At 51.7% G+C, this 15,176-nt stretch overlaps 1 protein-coding gene across 1 annotated transcript; it reads right to left on the bottom strand.

Moving 5' to 3' along the window:
- Positions 1–531: 531 nt before the first annotated feature.
- On the bottom strand, positions 532–14,123 carry Camkv (CaM kinase like vesicle associated). Its single transcript, XM_036192359.1, has 11 exons — positions 13,786–14,123; positions 4,843–4,946; positions 4,597–4,728; positions 4,354–4,428; positions 3,981–4,119; positions 3,721–3,841; positions 3,503–3,578; positions 3,277–3,413; positions 3,037–3,115; positions 2,723–2,810; positions 532–2,449 (listed from the first exon to the last, which is right to left on the bottom strand). Exons 2-11 carry the CDS (start codon positions 4,935–4,937, stop codon positions 1,865–1,867), a joined length of 1,527 nt encoding a protein of 508 aa, XP_036048252.1. The 5' UTR covers positions 4,938–4,946; positions 13,786–14,123; the 3' UTR covers positions 532–1,864.
- Between the last annotated feature and the right edge of the window lie 1,053 nt (positions 14,124–15,176).

Genomic DNA, 15,176 nt, shown 5'->3' with positions numbered 1-15,176 from the left:
AGAAACATACATGACTCCATATTATAAAGCAGATCTGCTCCAGCTGGGGAAGACAGAGTGAAATCTTTTTGGTCTAAGTGGAAAGTACAGGTATTCACAGGAAGTAGGCATCAACATACAGCACAGAACTTATGTGCAATCCCACCCACTCCCCAGCCCAAAAGGGCCCACTCTAGCTATGAGCAAGGTCTCCTCTCCCTGTAGTGGTTGGCCCTGAGTGGATCCATCTCTATGTCTAAGTTAAGACAAAGACTCTTTGATCAACAATAGTTGGAAAAGCTCAGCCCTTCAAGTGCTCATCTCAGGGAATAGTTCTTGGCTGAAACACATCACTCACATGGTTTTCTAAAGTCCAGAGAATCCCCATCAACATCATTCAGGTACACATTGGAGAAGGTGACCATCACTCTCACCCCAAGCAATGTACTGAGCATGAGCCACTACCCAAATACCTGCTCCCAGCCTCTCCCCTCCCCCACTGCCTTCCATGGGCTCCTCCCCAATAGGACAGAGGAAGCAAAGGCAAGAGGGTGGCCAGAGGCTTTGCAGGGTGACGTTTATTTGCCAGGTTCAGCAGGCACACAGTTAGCCCACCAACCTTCACATACCAGAGCAGACCCACAGGCATGCAGGGAGAAGAGCAGGACCACCGTGGAGTGCCCAGCTAGGGCAAGGACCAGCGTGGCTGCCTGTTCAGGCTGTGATTGGGTCGGACCAAGGGTACCTGCCAAGAGCATCCCTCCAGTTACTGGGGAATCTTTTTCTACTTCCTCATCCCAGCAAGAGCAACTTAACATGGCTGAGTGGTACCCAGCCTGTGATAGCAGAAATAGAGGAAAATCCTCTCTGTGTTGCTGAACGAAGAGCAGAAATCTGCCACTGTCCAAAGCAAACTCTCAAGCAGCCTATGAGGTACTGCCATGCCTCCCTGGGAGGAAGAGGACGTATGGCCTGAGTCTGCATGAGGTGGCCATGAGTAAGATCTCTTCCCGTGGTAGTGGCATCTAGGAAGACCCTGGGGGACACCAGCCCTCCCTATCAGGCCCAGATAGGGTGGGGCCCTGGTGCTCGCCCTGTATTCTGTTCTAGGTCTCACTGCCAAAGCCTCACTGTGTCTCCCTTCCTTTTGAGTTTCATAAGAATCAGGATCCAGAGCGACCCACTATAGGACTAGGGAGGGCAAGAAATAACACAAGGATCTTCAGAGGGCCTACACAGGGGAAAAGATGGAAGCTTCTACCCATCCTCTCTCCCACTTCTGAGGATCCCCACAGCTAACGTGCAGTGCCCCCAACCACGTGACCCAACCCGACTTAAAGCACACTGCCCTAGATTTCTGCATCCTCTCTAGCAGCCAGTGTCTACTCCTAGAGCGGCCCCCACACCACAGTTGCACACCGTCATGTGCAGGAGCCTAACACTGCTGATAGGGCCTCGCTGGAGGACCAGCTCTCAGGGCAAGGCCACCCAATTTAGGGCCTGGGAAAGTATGAGATTTGCAGGGCCTGCCTGGAGAAACGACGAGGCAGGAAGGGGAGGGGAAGGAGAGCAAGGGCCCCCTGAGTATCCCTAGAGCAGCATCCCACGAGGAACAGAAACTGGTGAAGCTAGCGAAAGACAGAAAAGCCACAAGGAATCCATGCAGGGGCTGGGGCTGGCCCTGCCTCTGGCCTGCCCACCACTCACACACACTCACACAGGAGACGAGACTGCTCTCCCATGGCCCCCAGGCATGCCCCACTGGGATGAGGGAGCTTGGGGGGAGCTAGAGCATCATGCCAGTGACTCTATATACAATAAGAAGCCCCTCATCCACACTCCCACCCTCCTTCCCATCCCTCAAGACCCCCAGCAGGCTGCCCATTCAGCTCATCTTCTCCCTTTGAGACTCCTGGGCACCACCAGTAGCCTCTTCTCCTTTACTAGAGGGAGCAGCCTGGCCTGTGGCACCCTCTAGGGCTGTGCTGTCCGGCTGGGCCACAGCCGGCTCAGGGGTGGCAGCCGCCTTTGCAGCTGACACGGCACTGCTTTGGGTGGTGGGCACTGCGCTCTCTTCTGTTGCTGGTGTAGCTCTCCCGTCAGTAGCTGGGGTGGCACTCCTGTCAGTGGCCGGAGTGACGCTCCCATCAGTGGCTGGAGTGATGCTCCCATCAGTGGCCGGAGTGGCGCTGCCATCTGTGGCCGGGGTGGCGCTGCCATCTGTGGCTGGGGTGGCACTACGATCTGCAGAGGCTATATCATCCTTCTTGGCAGCACACCCAGCATCGCCCTCTGTGGCTGCAGCCGCACTGCTCCCAGAGGCTGGGGCAGCTCCACTCACAGCGGCAGCAATGGCCCCACCAGTGGCAGCCCCAGGTGTGGCAGTGTCTGAAGTGGACTGCGCAGCAGCTGTGCCAGACTGCTCTGGTGCCCGGAGGCGTTTCATGAGAGTGGTCACTCGGACAGCCTTCTGAAAAGAGGACGGTGAAGAAAGGCTCGTGGTGAGTTTGCTGGATCCACTCCTTCCAAAAGGCTAACCCAGCCCCTTCCGTAGTAACCCAGCTGCCTCTGGCCACCCAGCCAGTCAGTACTTCAGCTTAAGAGAATAGCAGAATCTACAGCTGCATAGGATAGCCTGGGGAAAATTTGTGTTCAGCTGAAGAGGTACAGCGGCAGCAAGAAACTGTGGGTGCAAGAAGAAGCACTTGGAACTGGGCCAAGAAGAAAGCAAGCCAAGCCCTACCTTCCACTTGGCTCTGGCGAAGTTCTTTTCAATCTGGGCACAGACACCATCCTTGATGTTCTTATCAGAAGCAGCATTACCAGAAATCCTAGAAAGGAGGCCAGTGCCTCTGATGAGATACTGTGTCTTCATGGAGACTACACAGCTCTTCCCTGTGTGATCTAGGACTACCAGGCAGAGCCTCTGCTTTGACCAGAGCTCTGGAAAGCCTCCCTGACCTTCAGGACCTCGAGGATAAGAACTTCTGATGTAAGAAGCTCAGAGGACAACAGAAACTTGGCTTCAACTTCCACTCTCCACAGGGTCCTGCTCACCATTCATGAGAGATGGCCTCTTCTGCAGTGATCCGCTGGTCTTGCTCCACCTCCATCAGCCTTGTGACCAGGTCTTTGGCTGGGGACAAAGCCAGGGATGGGCTAGGCATGGGCGCCCCATCTCACTGTCTAGATATGATGAATGGGCTGGGGAGCGGGAGTAAAATCCAGCAGACACTGAGAGCAGCGCCTCCCTCCCTCCAGCCCTATACTCTGCCCACATGCTGGTTATCTCCTCACCTGCTTGAGAAATATCGTCCCAGTATGGAGAGTCAAACTCATAGTCGCCAGCCAGGATCTTGCGGAAGAGATTCTTATCATGGTTCTCATAATCATCTTCTTCTACCTCCTCATAGAAAGGTGGGTTGCCTGAAAGGCTACATGGAGCAGGGTCACCCAGGACGGCCACAGACACAACTGTCCAGCCAACCTGGCTGCAAGCCCAATCATGTGTCCTTTCACTCACAGGATGTACATGATGACACCAATGGCCCAACAGTCCACAGGGCGTCCATACCGTTGCCGTCCTACCACTTCCGGTGCTGAAAAAGAAAAGCGTCCATCTGCTGGTCAGTATCACGTATAACCATCCATACCCTCTTCCTGGAACAGAGACTTTTCCCCACCCCAAAGTCTCTCCCTGAAGGCTGTCCCTCCACCATCCCCCGTCCCATCCCTCCTTGCCCAGATACTCCGGGGTCCCACAGGGCTCCTTGATGAGGCCATTCTCCAGCTTAGCCAGGTGGAAGTCACTGATGACAATCTTTGAGTTCTTCAGCCTGTTGTAGTACACTAGGTTTTCCAGCTGTCCGGAACAGAAGGGTAGAAGGGTAGGCAGACATTATTGGGAGGGCCTCAGAAGCTGGACCAAGGGCCCAACGTGGCACTCACTCCATCCCCAGCCCAGCTGCCAAGCCATCCAGTCACTCTGGCTCTGGCCTTACCTTGAGGTTCCTATGCACAATCTTGAGGGAGTGCAAGTAGGCCACAGCCTCCAAGACCTGCCGCACCACGTTGCTCGTGTCTCGCTCCGAGTAGTAGCCCTGGTCCAGGATCCAGTCAAACACCTCCCTCCCCGTGGCCCTGAGGGACACCAGCCCCTGAGCCCGGCGTGGGCAGGAGGTCAGAGCATTTGGGAGGCCTGATTTGTAGCAGGCACTTGGCTGGGCAGGGTCCAGGGCCTTGGGACCACAAGGGTTCCAAAAGTGAATTTTTTTTGTTTGTTTTGGGGCTTTTTTTTTTTTTTTAGCTATAAAGGGAGGAAAAAGAAAAGGTCCTAGGGACTTGGGGATCCTGGAACCCCAGAATTGTACTCACAGCTCCAGGAAGATGAAGTATTCCTTGCGGGTCACAAACACATCTACCAGCTGCAGGATGTTAGGGTGCTTCACCCTAGTAGCAGTGGGAGGAGTCAGTAGTCAGGGCTGTGAACCCGAGAGAAGCTCTGGTTCCTAAGGTGGGTGGTTATAACAGACTGACTGGTACTTCCTGAGGCCCCCTGCCCTTTAAGCCCTCTCCTGCTATCTCCCATCCCACTCTTCCCTCAATCCTCACACTCACATCTTGAGGATGCCAATCTCATTCTTAGCCGCCTTCCGCACCTTACGTCCATCCCGCTTCTGAAACTTCTTGCAGGTATGCAGCTTGCCTGTTGTCTTGTCCTTGGCCCGGAAGATTTCACAGAACTCCTCACTGAAGCCAGCAGGCACTCAGCTCAGCCTAGGCCTTGGGACAGGGGACACTCCACTTCCCCTTCCCCAACTCTGTTCTATCCACCCAACATTGCCCAATATGCCCAACACTCACGTCTTGATGACCTGTCCCAAATCATATCTGTCAGTCACCTCCGATGGCTGGTTATAGTTCTTCTTGTCGCCCAGAGTCACACACCCAAACGGCATTGCTAGACTCTAAGATGCAAGCAGGATGGGGTCTGACTCAACTGTGCCATTTTTTGTTTGTTTGTTTGTTTGTTTTGTTTTTCAAGACAGGGTTTCTCTGTGTAGCTTTGGAGTCTGTCCTAGATCTCACTCTGTAGGCTAGGCTGGCCTCGAACACAGAGATCCGCCTGGCTCTGCCTCCCAAGTGCTGGGATTAAAGGCGTGCGCCACCACCGTTCGGCTCAACTGAACCATTTTCTACCCCTGCCCCCACCAACAACATTGAATCTGCTTTTAGGAAACCCCAGCCCAGCTCAGGTCAAGTGAAGGGCGGAGTAGGCAAACACAGACCTGCTTTGCTTTTTCAGGTCACACTGCAGCCACTCAGGCTGGCTGCCTGAGCTACACCAGCTCCCATTAAGCAAACATGTACTAAGTTGACGTATTAGGAAGTAGCTTTTCATCAGATACACTTGGAAAGACTTACAGAACAATTCATTTACTTATTTAGTTTTGATTTTTGAGACAAGGTCTCACTCTATAGCCCTAGCTGCTCTGGACTCAATATATAGAACAAGCTAGCCTGGAACTTGCTGGAATCCTCCTGCCTCCAGTAATGGGATTAAACCATCAATTTCTTTAGGATCAGCTAAATGGCTCACCAGGTAAGGGCACTTGCCTCCAAACCTGAGTTTGATCTCTGAGACCCACATGACGGAAAGAGAGAACCAACTTCCACAAATTGTCCTCTGACCTCCATGCACATACTATATATACTGTCTCCCCCAAAACAAATAAATGTAATTTTAAAACAAACAAACAAAAAAAACAAACAAACAAAAACCCCACAATTTCTTTAAAGTCAGGTCTTTAAATGGGACAATTCACTTTTGTCATTCTAGCACTCAGGAAACTGATACAAAAGGATTAGCATGAGTCTGAGGCCAGCCTGGGCTATACTGGGAAACCCTACTTCAAAAAATAAATAAAGCCAGGCAGTGGTGGCGCACACCTTTAATCCCAGCACTCGGGAGGCAGAGCCAGGCAGATCTCTGTGAGTTCAAGGCCAGCCTGGTCTACAGAGTGAGTTCCAGTACAGCCAAAGCTGTTATACAGAGAAAACCTGTCTTGAAAAAAAACATAAATAAATAAATAAAATCTTTAAATTTTAGCTATTCCATGAACATATATTTAAGTTTATTCCAGCAATTTTTTTTTGTTTTGTTTTTTTTTTCGAGACAGGGTTTCTCTATGTAACAGCCCTGGCTGTCCTGGAACTCATTCTATATAGACCAGGCTGGTTTCAGCCTGCCTGTGTCTTCTGAGTGCTGGGATTAAAGGTGTGCACCACCATCCCTGGAAATTTTTTATTTTCATTTCTTTGAGATTATAATATAATTATCATTTTCCCCTTCCCACCCTTCCTCTTTGCTCTAATCAAATTCATGACCTCTTTTTCTTTAGTTGTTGTTGTGTTGTGTGTGTGTATGTGTATGTGTGTGTGTGTTGTGTGTGTATGTGTGTTGTGTGTGTATGTTTGTGTGTGTGTGTGTGTGTGTTTGTGTATATATATATATATTCCTGATTATATAACCTGCAGTGTTATTTGAATGTATGTTTTCAAGGCTGACTATTTGGTATTGGATAATCAAATGACGTGCTGCTCTTCCTGGGGAAGACTATTCTTCCGCTCTCAGCAACCCTTCTTAGCCTGTAGCTGTTTGTCTAGGGCTGAGGTCTCATGAGCTTTCCCCATAGATTTAATTATCTCTGATAGTCTAGAGATGCCAAATGTTGGTGAAGCTATGGACAAAATGAACACTGTCGGAGGAGGGCACTCCCCTTTGAAAAAGCCTGGACAGGTGTGGTGCACAGAAATCCTAGCACTTAGAAGGTGGAGGCAGGAGACTCCAGGAGTCCAAGGCAGCCTCAAATACTTGATGAGTTCAAGGCCAGCATAAGCTACAGGAGACTTTGTCACAAAGGACAGGACAGGACTGGCTTTTTCAAACAAATATATTCTATGTGCTTCTTTTATTTTTTATGATTATTTATTTGTATGTGTATGGTTGTTTGGTCTTCATGTATACCTATGCACAATATGCATGCTTAGTGCCTATGGAGGCCGGAAGACGGGGTTGGATCCCCTGGAACTAGAATTACAGTTATGTTGTGTGGGTGCTGGGAACTGTACCCAGACCTTCTGGAAGAGCAGCCCATGCTTTTAACCACTGCACAATTTCGTAAGCCTACTCTATGTACTTTAAATATTTGCTCCACTGAAATGCATACATTTGAGCCAACTGTGCCCCAGGAGTTCCAGGCCAACCTGGGCTACATAGGGAGATCCTGTCAAAGAGAGGGCGGAAGGGAGAGAGGCAGGCATACATTTATGCCTCAGGACACTTGTATAAGAATGCTCATAATTGCCATATCCATAATTGCTAAAAGCTGGAAAGAGCCCAAATATCTACCACCAGCAGGATGTATTGTGGTATAGTCATATAATAGAATGGTATGCTGCAAAGGAAATGAAGGAGCCATGGTTCTACTCAGCCAAATAGTGTATCTTGCAAAAACAGTGTTGACAGAAACAGGAAAGAATGCATGTAGTATGAGTCTATTGATAGAGCTCAAAACAGGCAGAACTCGCCATACTGCTGGGGATTCAAATACAGAAGTAACACTGTCCAGAAAAGCAGAAAATGGTTCCTCCTAAGGCACAGGATAGGGTGACTGGGTCAGGGAAGACCTGATTCTCAACCTGAATGTACTTTATATCTTGGTAAAAATGCAGGGATCTGAAGAGATATTTCAGCAGTTAAGAGAGCTTCCTGCAAAACTGTGAGAAATGGAGTTTGAATCCCAGCACCCATATAACAAGTCAGGTATCTTGAACACACCTGAAATCCCAGCTCTGAGGGTGGACAAGAGGATTACTGGGGCTTGTTACTGCCAAAAAAAACCGCACACCCCAGGTTCAGGGAGAGACCTTGTTTCAAAGGAATAGGTGGAGAGTGGCAGAGAAAGCTTGATGTTCTTCTTCTGGTTTCTGAGTATCTGCAGACATGAGTGCTCATGCACACATGCACACACACACACACACACACACACACACGCAGGCACACACACGCAGGCACACAGGCACACACTGGGGGTTGAGGTTGGGTGTGGGAGGGCATGCTTTTCTAGGACATGAAAGGAAATAGGAGTTCTCTTTAGGGCAAAGAAGTGAATATTGAAGGTGCAAATTTGTATCTTTTGTTTATTTTATTTTATTTTATTTTTTTTTTTTTTGAGACAGGGTCTCATGTAGCTCAAGCAGGCCTCAAACTCCCTATATAGCTGAGACTAGCCTTGGACTCCTAATCTCCCTGTCCTATCCTTGAGTGCTGGGATTATAGGCATGTGCCACCATGCTCTGATGTTGTTTGTTAATTTTCCTTTAGAATTTTTATTATGACTATTTTGATGGATTTAGTAAATATTGAATTCAGACATGTTGTTTGGGGTAGGTTTATCTAGAGGGAGGAGTTCTATGTAGGGAGAAGTAGCATTAGAGTTAGGCCTCGGAGCAGAATGCTTTGCCAGGAAGCATGCAGGAGTGGTGGTCTAGAAGGGCAAGGCAAGCCTGCCGAGCACTAAACTACTGCAGGAGTACACGGGGGAGCAGGTGTGAGGTTTGGTCTGGTTAGTGCTGGCTCAGTAGGCTCCAGGAACTCTGCACCTGGAGCACAGTGCCCTGCCTCCACTCAGTTACAGTTCAATCCTAAATTTCAGCGCTGGATGGCTGGCCCCAGCATCCAAAGGGAAAGGCACCCGCTGCCCTTGTTCCGAGTTAGATGGCTATGTATATGTGCCCTTATATATCTAACTTCAAATCTGCCTCCCAAAAGTCTGTTTAGTGCCAGGCTGTGGCTACACCAAAGCTCTACACTGAGGCCTCCCTGAAACTGCTCTGCCTCTGCCTCCACAAAATGCTTGATGGAGGACCTGGGCCAGGGCCTTGAGCACCGAAATATTCCCCTATCTGAAGGCACTTACAGTGTCAGTACCCCTTGGCGAGGAGGACTCTGCCAGCTGAGGCCAAAAGCCAGGCTCCAGACAAGTGCTTGGGCAACCCTGACTGCCAATCACTTCCTTCCAGGCAGAGGCCAGCTACACAATTCCCAGGGGTCTCCCTCAAATGTGTCCTCAGCATTAAAGGATCAAATTCCATAACTTCTTCATCCGCATTACTGGAGGTTGGGGAATACAAATGCATTTCATCAGTGAGATTCAAACAGGAGCTTAAGCCATCTAGCGAAATACCACAGAGGCAAAGGAGAAACGTTTGAAGATGTCGGCTGTGTGTCTTTGCCACGATGTCCAAAACCCTGCCCCTGCTAGGGAGATACATGTGGTCGAAATTTCATTCTTGCAGCTCAGAGCAGAGGCTCAGCCAGCACCACTGCCAGCCACACATCTCCACACCGTGACATCTGGAGGAAGAAGCCTGCATCAGTCCTCATGTACTCTAAGGGCTTTAAAAAAAATTTTTTTTTTGATTACCCTCGCAGGCTGGAATCTGAGGGCCATTCACTGGACAGGAGGATGGTACCTTGGCTTGCAGGTCTCTCTCTGATACAAATACCCCTCCCCCAAGATTCCCATGGGAATCCCATTTGTCACTGCAGTTATTTACAACATTAAAAAGGAATCAGCAACTACATAAATGTCCAACAACAGGTGATTCGCCGGCTCAAGTGTATCTGCTCAATGGCAGGAAGTGTAGGCATTGGTAAGAGCACTACCCACCTTGGCTGCCCTGTGGAACAGCCTCCACGTGGACAAGGAACCAAGACCAGAGCTGAATGTTCTTTCAGTACAAATTCTGACATTATAAGGTTGTCTATGTAACAAGTTGTCTGAAACAATCCTGATGCTCTGAGGCCCTGTGCAAAATGGCCCTTTTCTGAGATACTTTTCCCAAGCTCCGCCTCCCTCCCCATTCCAACAGCTCTTGGCTCTGCCAATGTGGTGTAGGTGGGAGGTTTTGTGTATGCCTGTCCCTGATCCTAGTGCCAGCTTTTGGCTATGCATATGCATTCATGTCCATGGGCTTGGTCTGGTCTTGGGGTCTGTCTCTACCATGGAAAGCTGTCAGTCTATAACCATGTCCTCCAGGTCTCAACGATGGGACAGGGCCAGATCTACTTTACCACCACTCCCCTCTACCTTGGCTACCCCGATGTCACAATTATTACCCCTCTACAGCACTCTAGCTGAATTCACTTACACACCTAGATCTCTCAGGGTGAGGGGAAGAGAAAGGGGGGCCATGTTTCCAATCAGTACCTTCACCCACCACCCCCATTCATTTCACCATCTGCTACCCGCTGCTCCAGTGAGGCTGTAGGTTGGATACACCAAGCCCCTTGCTTGGTACCTCTCAACAACAAGAGGGACTCTGGTCCCGAAGCTGAAAGAGGTTAGAGACAGCCTGAAGAAGGTGGGAAGCCAAGCAGAAAGAGAATGGCACTTCTCATCCTTATGGCCCCAAATCAACAGCCAACAAAGGAAAGTTTTCTTCCCAACAACACAGAACCGGGTCAGGTCCACATAGGCCCAGGGATGGCCCAGGAGCTCCACTGTGGCCACTTTCCTGGAGACAGAATCCCTTTCCATCTCTGCAAAGGAAATCAACAGTGTACACCTGGGGCTGCCCAAAGGGAGCAAAAGGGCAGTGCAGAACATAGCGGGCATTACCCCTGTCCTCCGCATGAGCAGGCTCTGGAAACCTAAGAGCTCGGCCCTCCCGTTACTGCCTAGTCTGGAGCTTGGCTCCTGGGCTCAGTGATTCATGTCTCAGGCAACCCTGAGGAAGCCTTTGTCTATTTGGTGCTCTAGTAATAAAGGGCCCCTAGGAACGATACCGGATCTTTAGGCAAGTCTGAGACAGGGGAACCCACTGAAACAGAGGCCAAAAGGCCCCACATCAGGGTTTCCTCCACTGGAAAGCAGGGGTCAGCCTGCTTCAGGCCTCACCTTAAAATCCGTAAGTGAAGTTTCCTGCTGCCTTGGCCTCTGACATGTGGGGCTCTAGAGCTTGCAGTAAATCTAGAGAGGCCAGGAGGGGCCCAGGAGGCTTCCCGCTGACTCCTGACTGTAGGCAACACCTCCCAATTTAGTGGCAGCTGTGAACACCAGCCTGCAGGCACCTCTTCCCTTCCCTCCCTTCCTCTCCTCTCTCAGCCATTAGGACTGAGTTTCCTGTTGCAAATGGACATGCCCTAGCCCAAACCCTGTCTAGCTCATAGTTGAAGCCTCAGCCACAAGCCCAGGGGAGGTAACAACCTCCTTCCAGTGTATGTGGTATCAAGAGACTGGTCACGCTTTAAGCCCAAGAGACTGGATAGGGCACAGTCCTGGGGGGGGGGGGGGGGGGGAAACAAGCTGTGCCATCAAAAATGGTTCCTGGTGCTGACTCTACCTGTGTCAGGAGTATGGAGGAGCCCCTGCCCACCCAGGCCCCAACCCCCAAGTCTTTGGAGTGAGCATGTAGTCCATTGCTATTTCCACAACAGTCGGCTCTCCACATACAGGCAAAGCCAAGAACCAATTGTCACCGGCCCTAGAACCTGGGGTCCAATCTTAAAAGCCATTGGAGGCCCTGCATCCCTTTGGTTGGAGGAGAGGATCTGCAGAGGAAGGCACTGGAGTAAAAGGTTGCTATGGTGATGGAAGTTTTAAAACAAAGAGAGGAGGAAAAGGTAGGTATTAGTGAGGGTCCCTCTTCCCAAACTGACATTTTCGCCCGGCTCCTTTCCCATGGGTTCTGTGATCCTGGTCTCCATAAAGAAAGGGAAGGTGGGAACTGAGAGACTTTAGCAAAGAAAGAGGCAGAGACACAGAAAGACAAAGGCAGAATCTACTGGAAAGAGGAAAAGGAGGCGGCAGAGTAAAAGGGACCCAGGAACAAGAGAGAAGCAGGCAGAAGGTTCGGAATGCCCAGCAGCAGCCTAAAACCTCCATGGCCATGTGTTCTGATCCCCTGGGCCAGGAGCTACCCTTGGCATTTGGCTTTCAAGACTCTTCAGTATCCTCCAGACATACACTGAACTTAGCGTGGGAGGGACAGGAAAAAGAGGTCAGCATCTAGGAGGCTCTTGGTGGGGAAGAGGCCAGCTGTTGCAGTCCCCCAGCAGGACGGTTCCAGCCTCTCGCCCTGTCATTACAGCAGCTTAGGCAAGAGGGATCCAAAAGTTGAAGATACAAGCATAGGGGGATAGATATGAAGTCCAGAAACCTGGCTACTTTCCTTCATAACCCTCTTCTCAGCTGGCCTGGCTTTACCTAGGGTCTCCAGCAATCTCTACCCCAATCAGCTGAACTCTCCCGGTCCTGGGTCCCCAGAGCCCTTCTTGCGGCTCGGCTTCATCCTGTCATCAGTCTTGGGCAGATCTTCTCAGGAGGGCCAAAAGCAGCACCAAAGACAGCACCGTGAGCAAGCCATAAACAAGATGACAAGTCCACACCAAAACTCCCCATGCCTCAGTTTCCCTGAACAGACATCATAGCCTCTGTAGTCTTCCCTCAGAGCAGAGGACTGTCACCACCCTGGTCCCCGGGGAACAGAGACACAGAGGAAGGCCTGCAGCAGATATGTATAAAGCCAGGGTAGGGCACCTGGGGATCCACACTAAATGAGGAAAGAAAGGGAGACCCCCTGTCCCATCCTGGTTCTGAAGGGAGTGGAGATACTAATTTCCAAGCTGAGGGAACTGAGGCCCAGAAGTCACTGGATCTGCCAGGAATCAACTCAGAGGGGGAGGGGAAGCCAGCCTAGGTCTGCAAAGGTGGTCCCAGGGGCCCCCAAAGCCTAAGCTTGGTTTTGGGGGGTGGTGTGCAGAAGAAGGTCTAGAGTGGTACAGACTAGACAGGAGGCTTTTGGTGACAAGCAGGGGCCCTGTTCTCTAGGAAGGAACCTGATGGAGCAGGTCTGGGGTCGGGGAGCAGTTGCCAGCCCTTTGTGGGGCTAGCTAGGGCTCAAGCACCCGGGGTCTCTCACTTAGGCAATACAAGCTGAAGAAGACAGAAGCTAATGTTTTAATTGTCCCTTGCTACCCCAGCCAGGGTCCCTGCTCTTCACCATGGTACCACCCTGACCCCCTTCCCCAGTGCTGCTGGCTCGCCCCCGCTGGCACAGCAACACACATGCGGGAAGCACACGTGTGAGCACCAAGCCCCGCACCTCCCAGCAGGAACGTGTGCGCCCCGCACCCCCACCTCGCACGTGTGTCCGTGCACCGCTCCCCCCCCCACACCCAAATGACCCTCAAGATAAAGCTTGGAAACCTGAACTTGGCTGGGGCCAATGGTCCACTCGGGCTTAGAACCTCCTCCCCCAGCCCCGCAGCAGCCCCGCCCAGCCCCCTCCGGATTGTCGCCCATAAAGAACTCTCCGTTGTCATGGAAATTAGTGACTGCCAAACCGGAGGGAGGGGGCCCCCAGGGGCAGTTGGGAGGGGCTGGAGACCGCTCTGGGAGCGGGGATGGACTGCTCGGCCCTTGGACCTTACCCCTATAAGAGGAACCACGAATCTTCGAAGGTTTATGTTTTTCACAATTAGGAGCTGCAGAGGCTTTTCCTGGGACCCTCCCAAGCCGTCCGAGGTAATGGGGAACTTTAGCCCAACCCCGCATGCCACCCCACCTTGCAGCTGCAAAAATCTCGCTCTGTGCCCCTGCCAGGACCCCCGAGTCCTCGCAGCGGTCGTGCGCATCCTGCGCGGGGATTTTTCTAGCCATGGAAACAATCTCCCATGACCCCCACAACGTGCATCCAGGAGGCGCCCTCCCCATCGTCCCAGCCCTCCCTGCTCCGCACCTGCAACGCTGGTCGGTCACTGGGAGGAAGCGATAACCGGCTCAGCAGGGCTCCGGGGGCGGCCGGCAGAATCCGCTCCGGGCACGCGGGGCAGACGCGGCGCCAGCTGCAGCCGCTTCGACTCCAGAACCTCCAGCATCGCCAGTCGCTCTCTGGCAGCGGATTCGCACCCCGGGCCGGGGGCGGGCTGGGGGCGGGGCCTCTTTGCCCGGCCCGCCCCCACCCTGGCAGACCCGGAGACTGAAATCCCACTTAAGGGAGGGCGTATGCAGGTTGGCAGCGGAGCTGCTGAACACCTGCTAGGCTCCCTTAGGCCATCGGACTCTAACCCAGCAACAGGAGGCGAAGGGGGCCTTCCCAGTCCCAAAGTAGAGAGTAAGGAGTTGGGGAGAATTGGCGAAAAGCCTGAGTCCTGGAGCTGCACAGAAGTCTCGGGACTAGAAGTAGTCTCCAGGAGGCCAGGGTCGTGCCCAGTTTCCCAAACCTGATCCAAAGGGCTGGACCTACTTAGAACCACATGGGCAGTCCCTAGAGCACCCCCTAGCTAGGAATAAACACAGAGGGGTATGTGTGCAATTGTGGTCAATTTGGGAATGGACAAGATACCACAGTGAGGACCTCAGATCACCCGACCACCAACTCCTACAAAGGCTGAAGTCTTTCCCAACTAAATTCCCAGCCAGGTTGGCTGGCCCAGTCAGCCCTCTCTGTAAAGCTCTGAATCTTCCAAACTATAAAAGTCACCTATGATGTAGTGTGGGGTCTGCTTTCTTCTCTTTGTAATAATCCTTAAACACATCCTAAGCAGCATGACCCAGGTGATCTGGGCTAGGATATGGGGTCATGGAACTACTAGGAAAGAGTTTTGAATGAAGACCTTGGACATGCTTGTCTTTTATCAAGGAGGCAAGTAGACCTAAGGCCCATCCCACTGCCTGCAAGTCCTGGACTATCCTGAGACAATAAAAAAGGCCAGATTTAGGTTTTTCATTGTCTGGATCTGGGCTCCATCCCATATTGCCCTTCTAGTGAGTTGCCTGGCCCAACCATCCTAGAGAGGGTCACATGTTGATCAAGGCTCCTTGCATCACTACCTACAGCTGATGATAGAAGGGACCAACAAAGGGAAGTTGGGGCTGGAGCCAGAAGATTGCAGGAGAAATGATTGTCTCAAGCCTTCTGGATTACTTCCTCCAGAGGGGCTGTTGAGCCCTTCAGATCTCCCCCCCCCCCCCCCCGAGAGAGCATTTCTCTGTGTAGCCCTGGCCGTCCTGGAACTCACTTTGTAGACCAGCTGGCCTCGAACTCACAGAGATCCCCCTGCCTCTCTAATGCTGGGATTAAAGGCATGTGCCCACTACTGGCCAGCTGGGGCCCTTCATATCCTTCCC

Source organism: Onychomys torridus, chromosome 7, assembly GCF_903995425.1.
Source record: "Onychomys torridus chromosome 7, mOncTor1.1, whole genome shotgun sequence".
Classification (NCBI taxonomy): Eukaryota; Metazoa; Chordata; class Mammalia; order Rodentia; family Cricetidae; genus Onychomys; species Onychomys torridus.
This window is presented reverse-complemented; position numbering and strand designations above follow the sequence as displayed.

Bases quoted from the DNA above. Each gene is read 5' to 3' on its own strand.
- Camkv (XM_036192359.1), bottom strand. From the start codon at position 4,937: ATGCCGTTTGGGTGTGTGACTCTGGGCGACAAGAAGAACTATAACCAG. The intron at 3,579-3,720 runs GCAAGGAGGGAT...TTTCTTTTTCAG, and splicing joins TGGGACCCCGGAGTATCTGG to CACCGGAAGTGGTAGGACGG. The intron at 3,414-3,502 runs GTGAGTGAAAGG...TGCTCCATGTAG, and splicing joins GGTGTCATCATGTACATCCT to CCTTTCAGGCAACCCACCTT.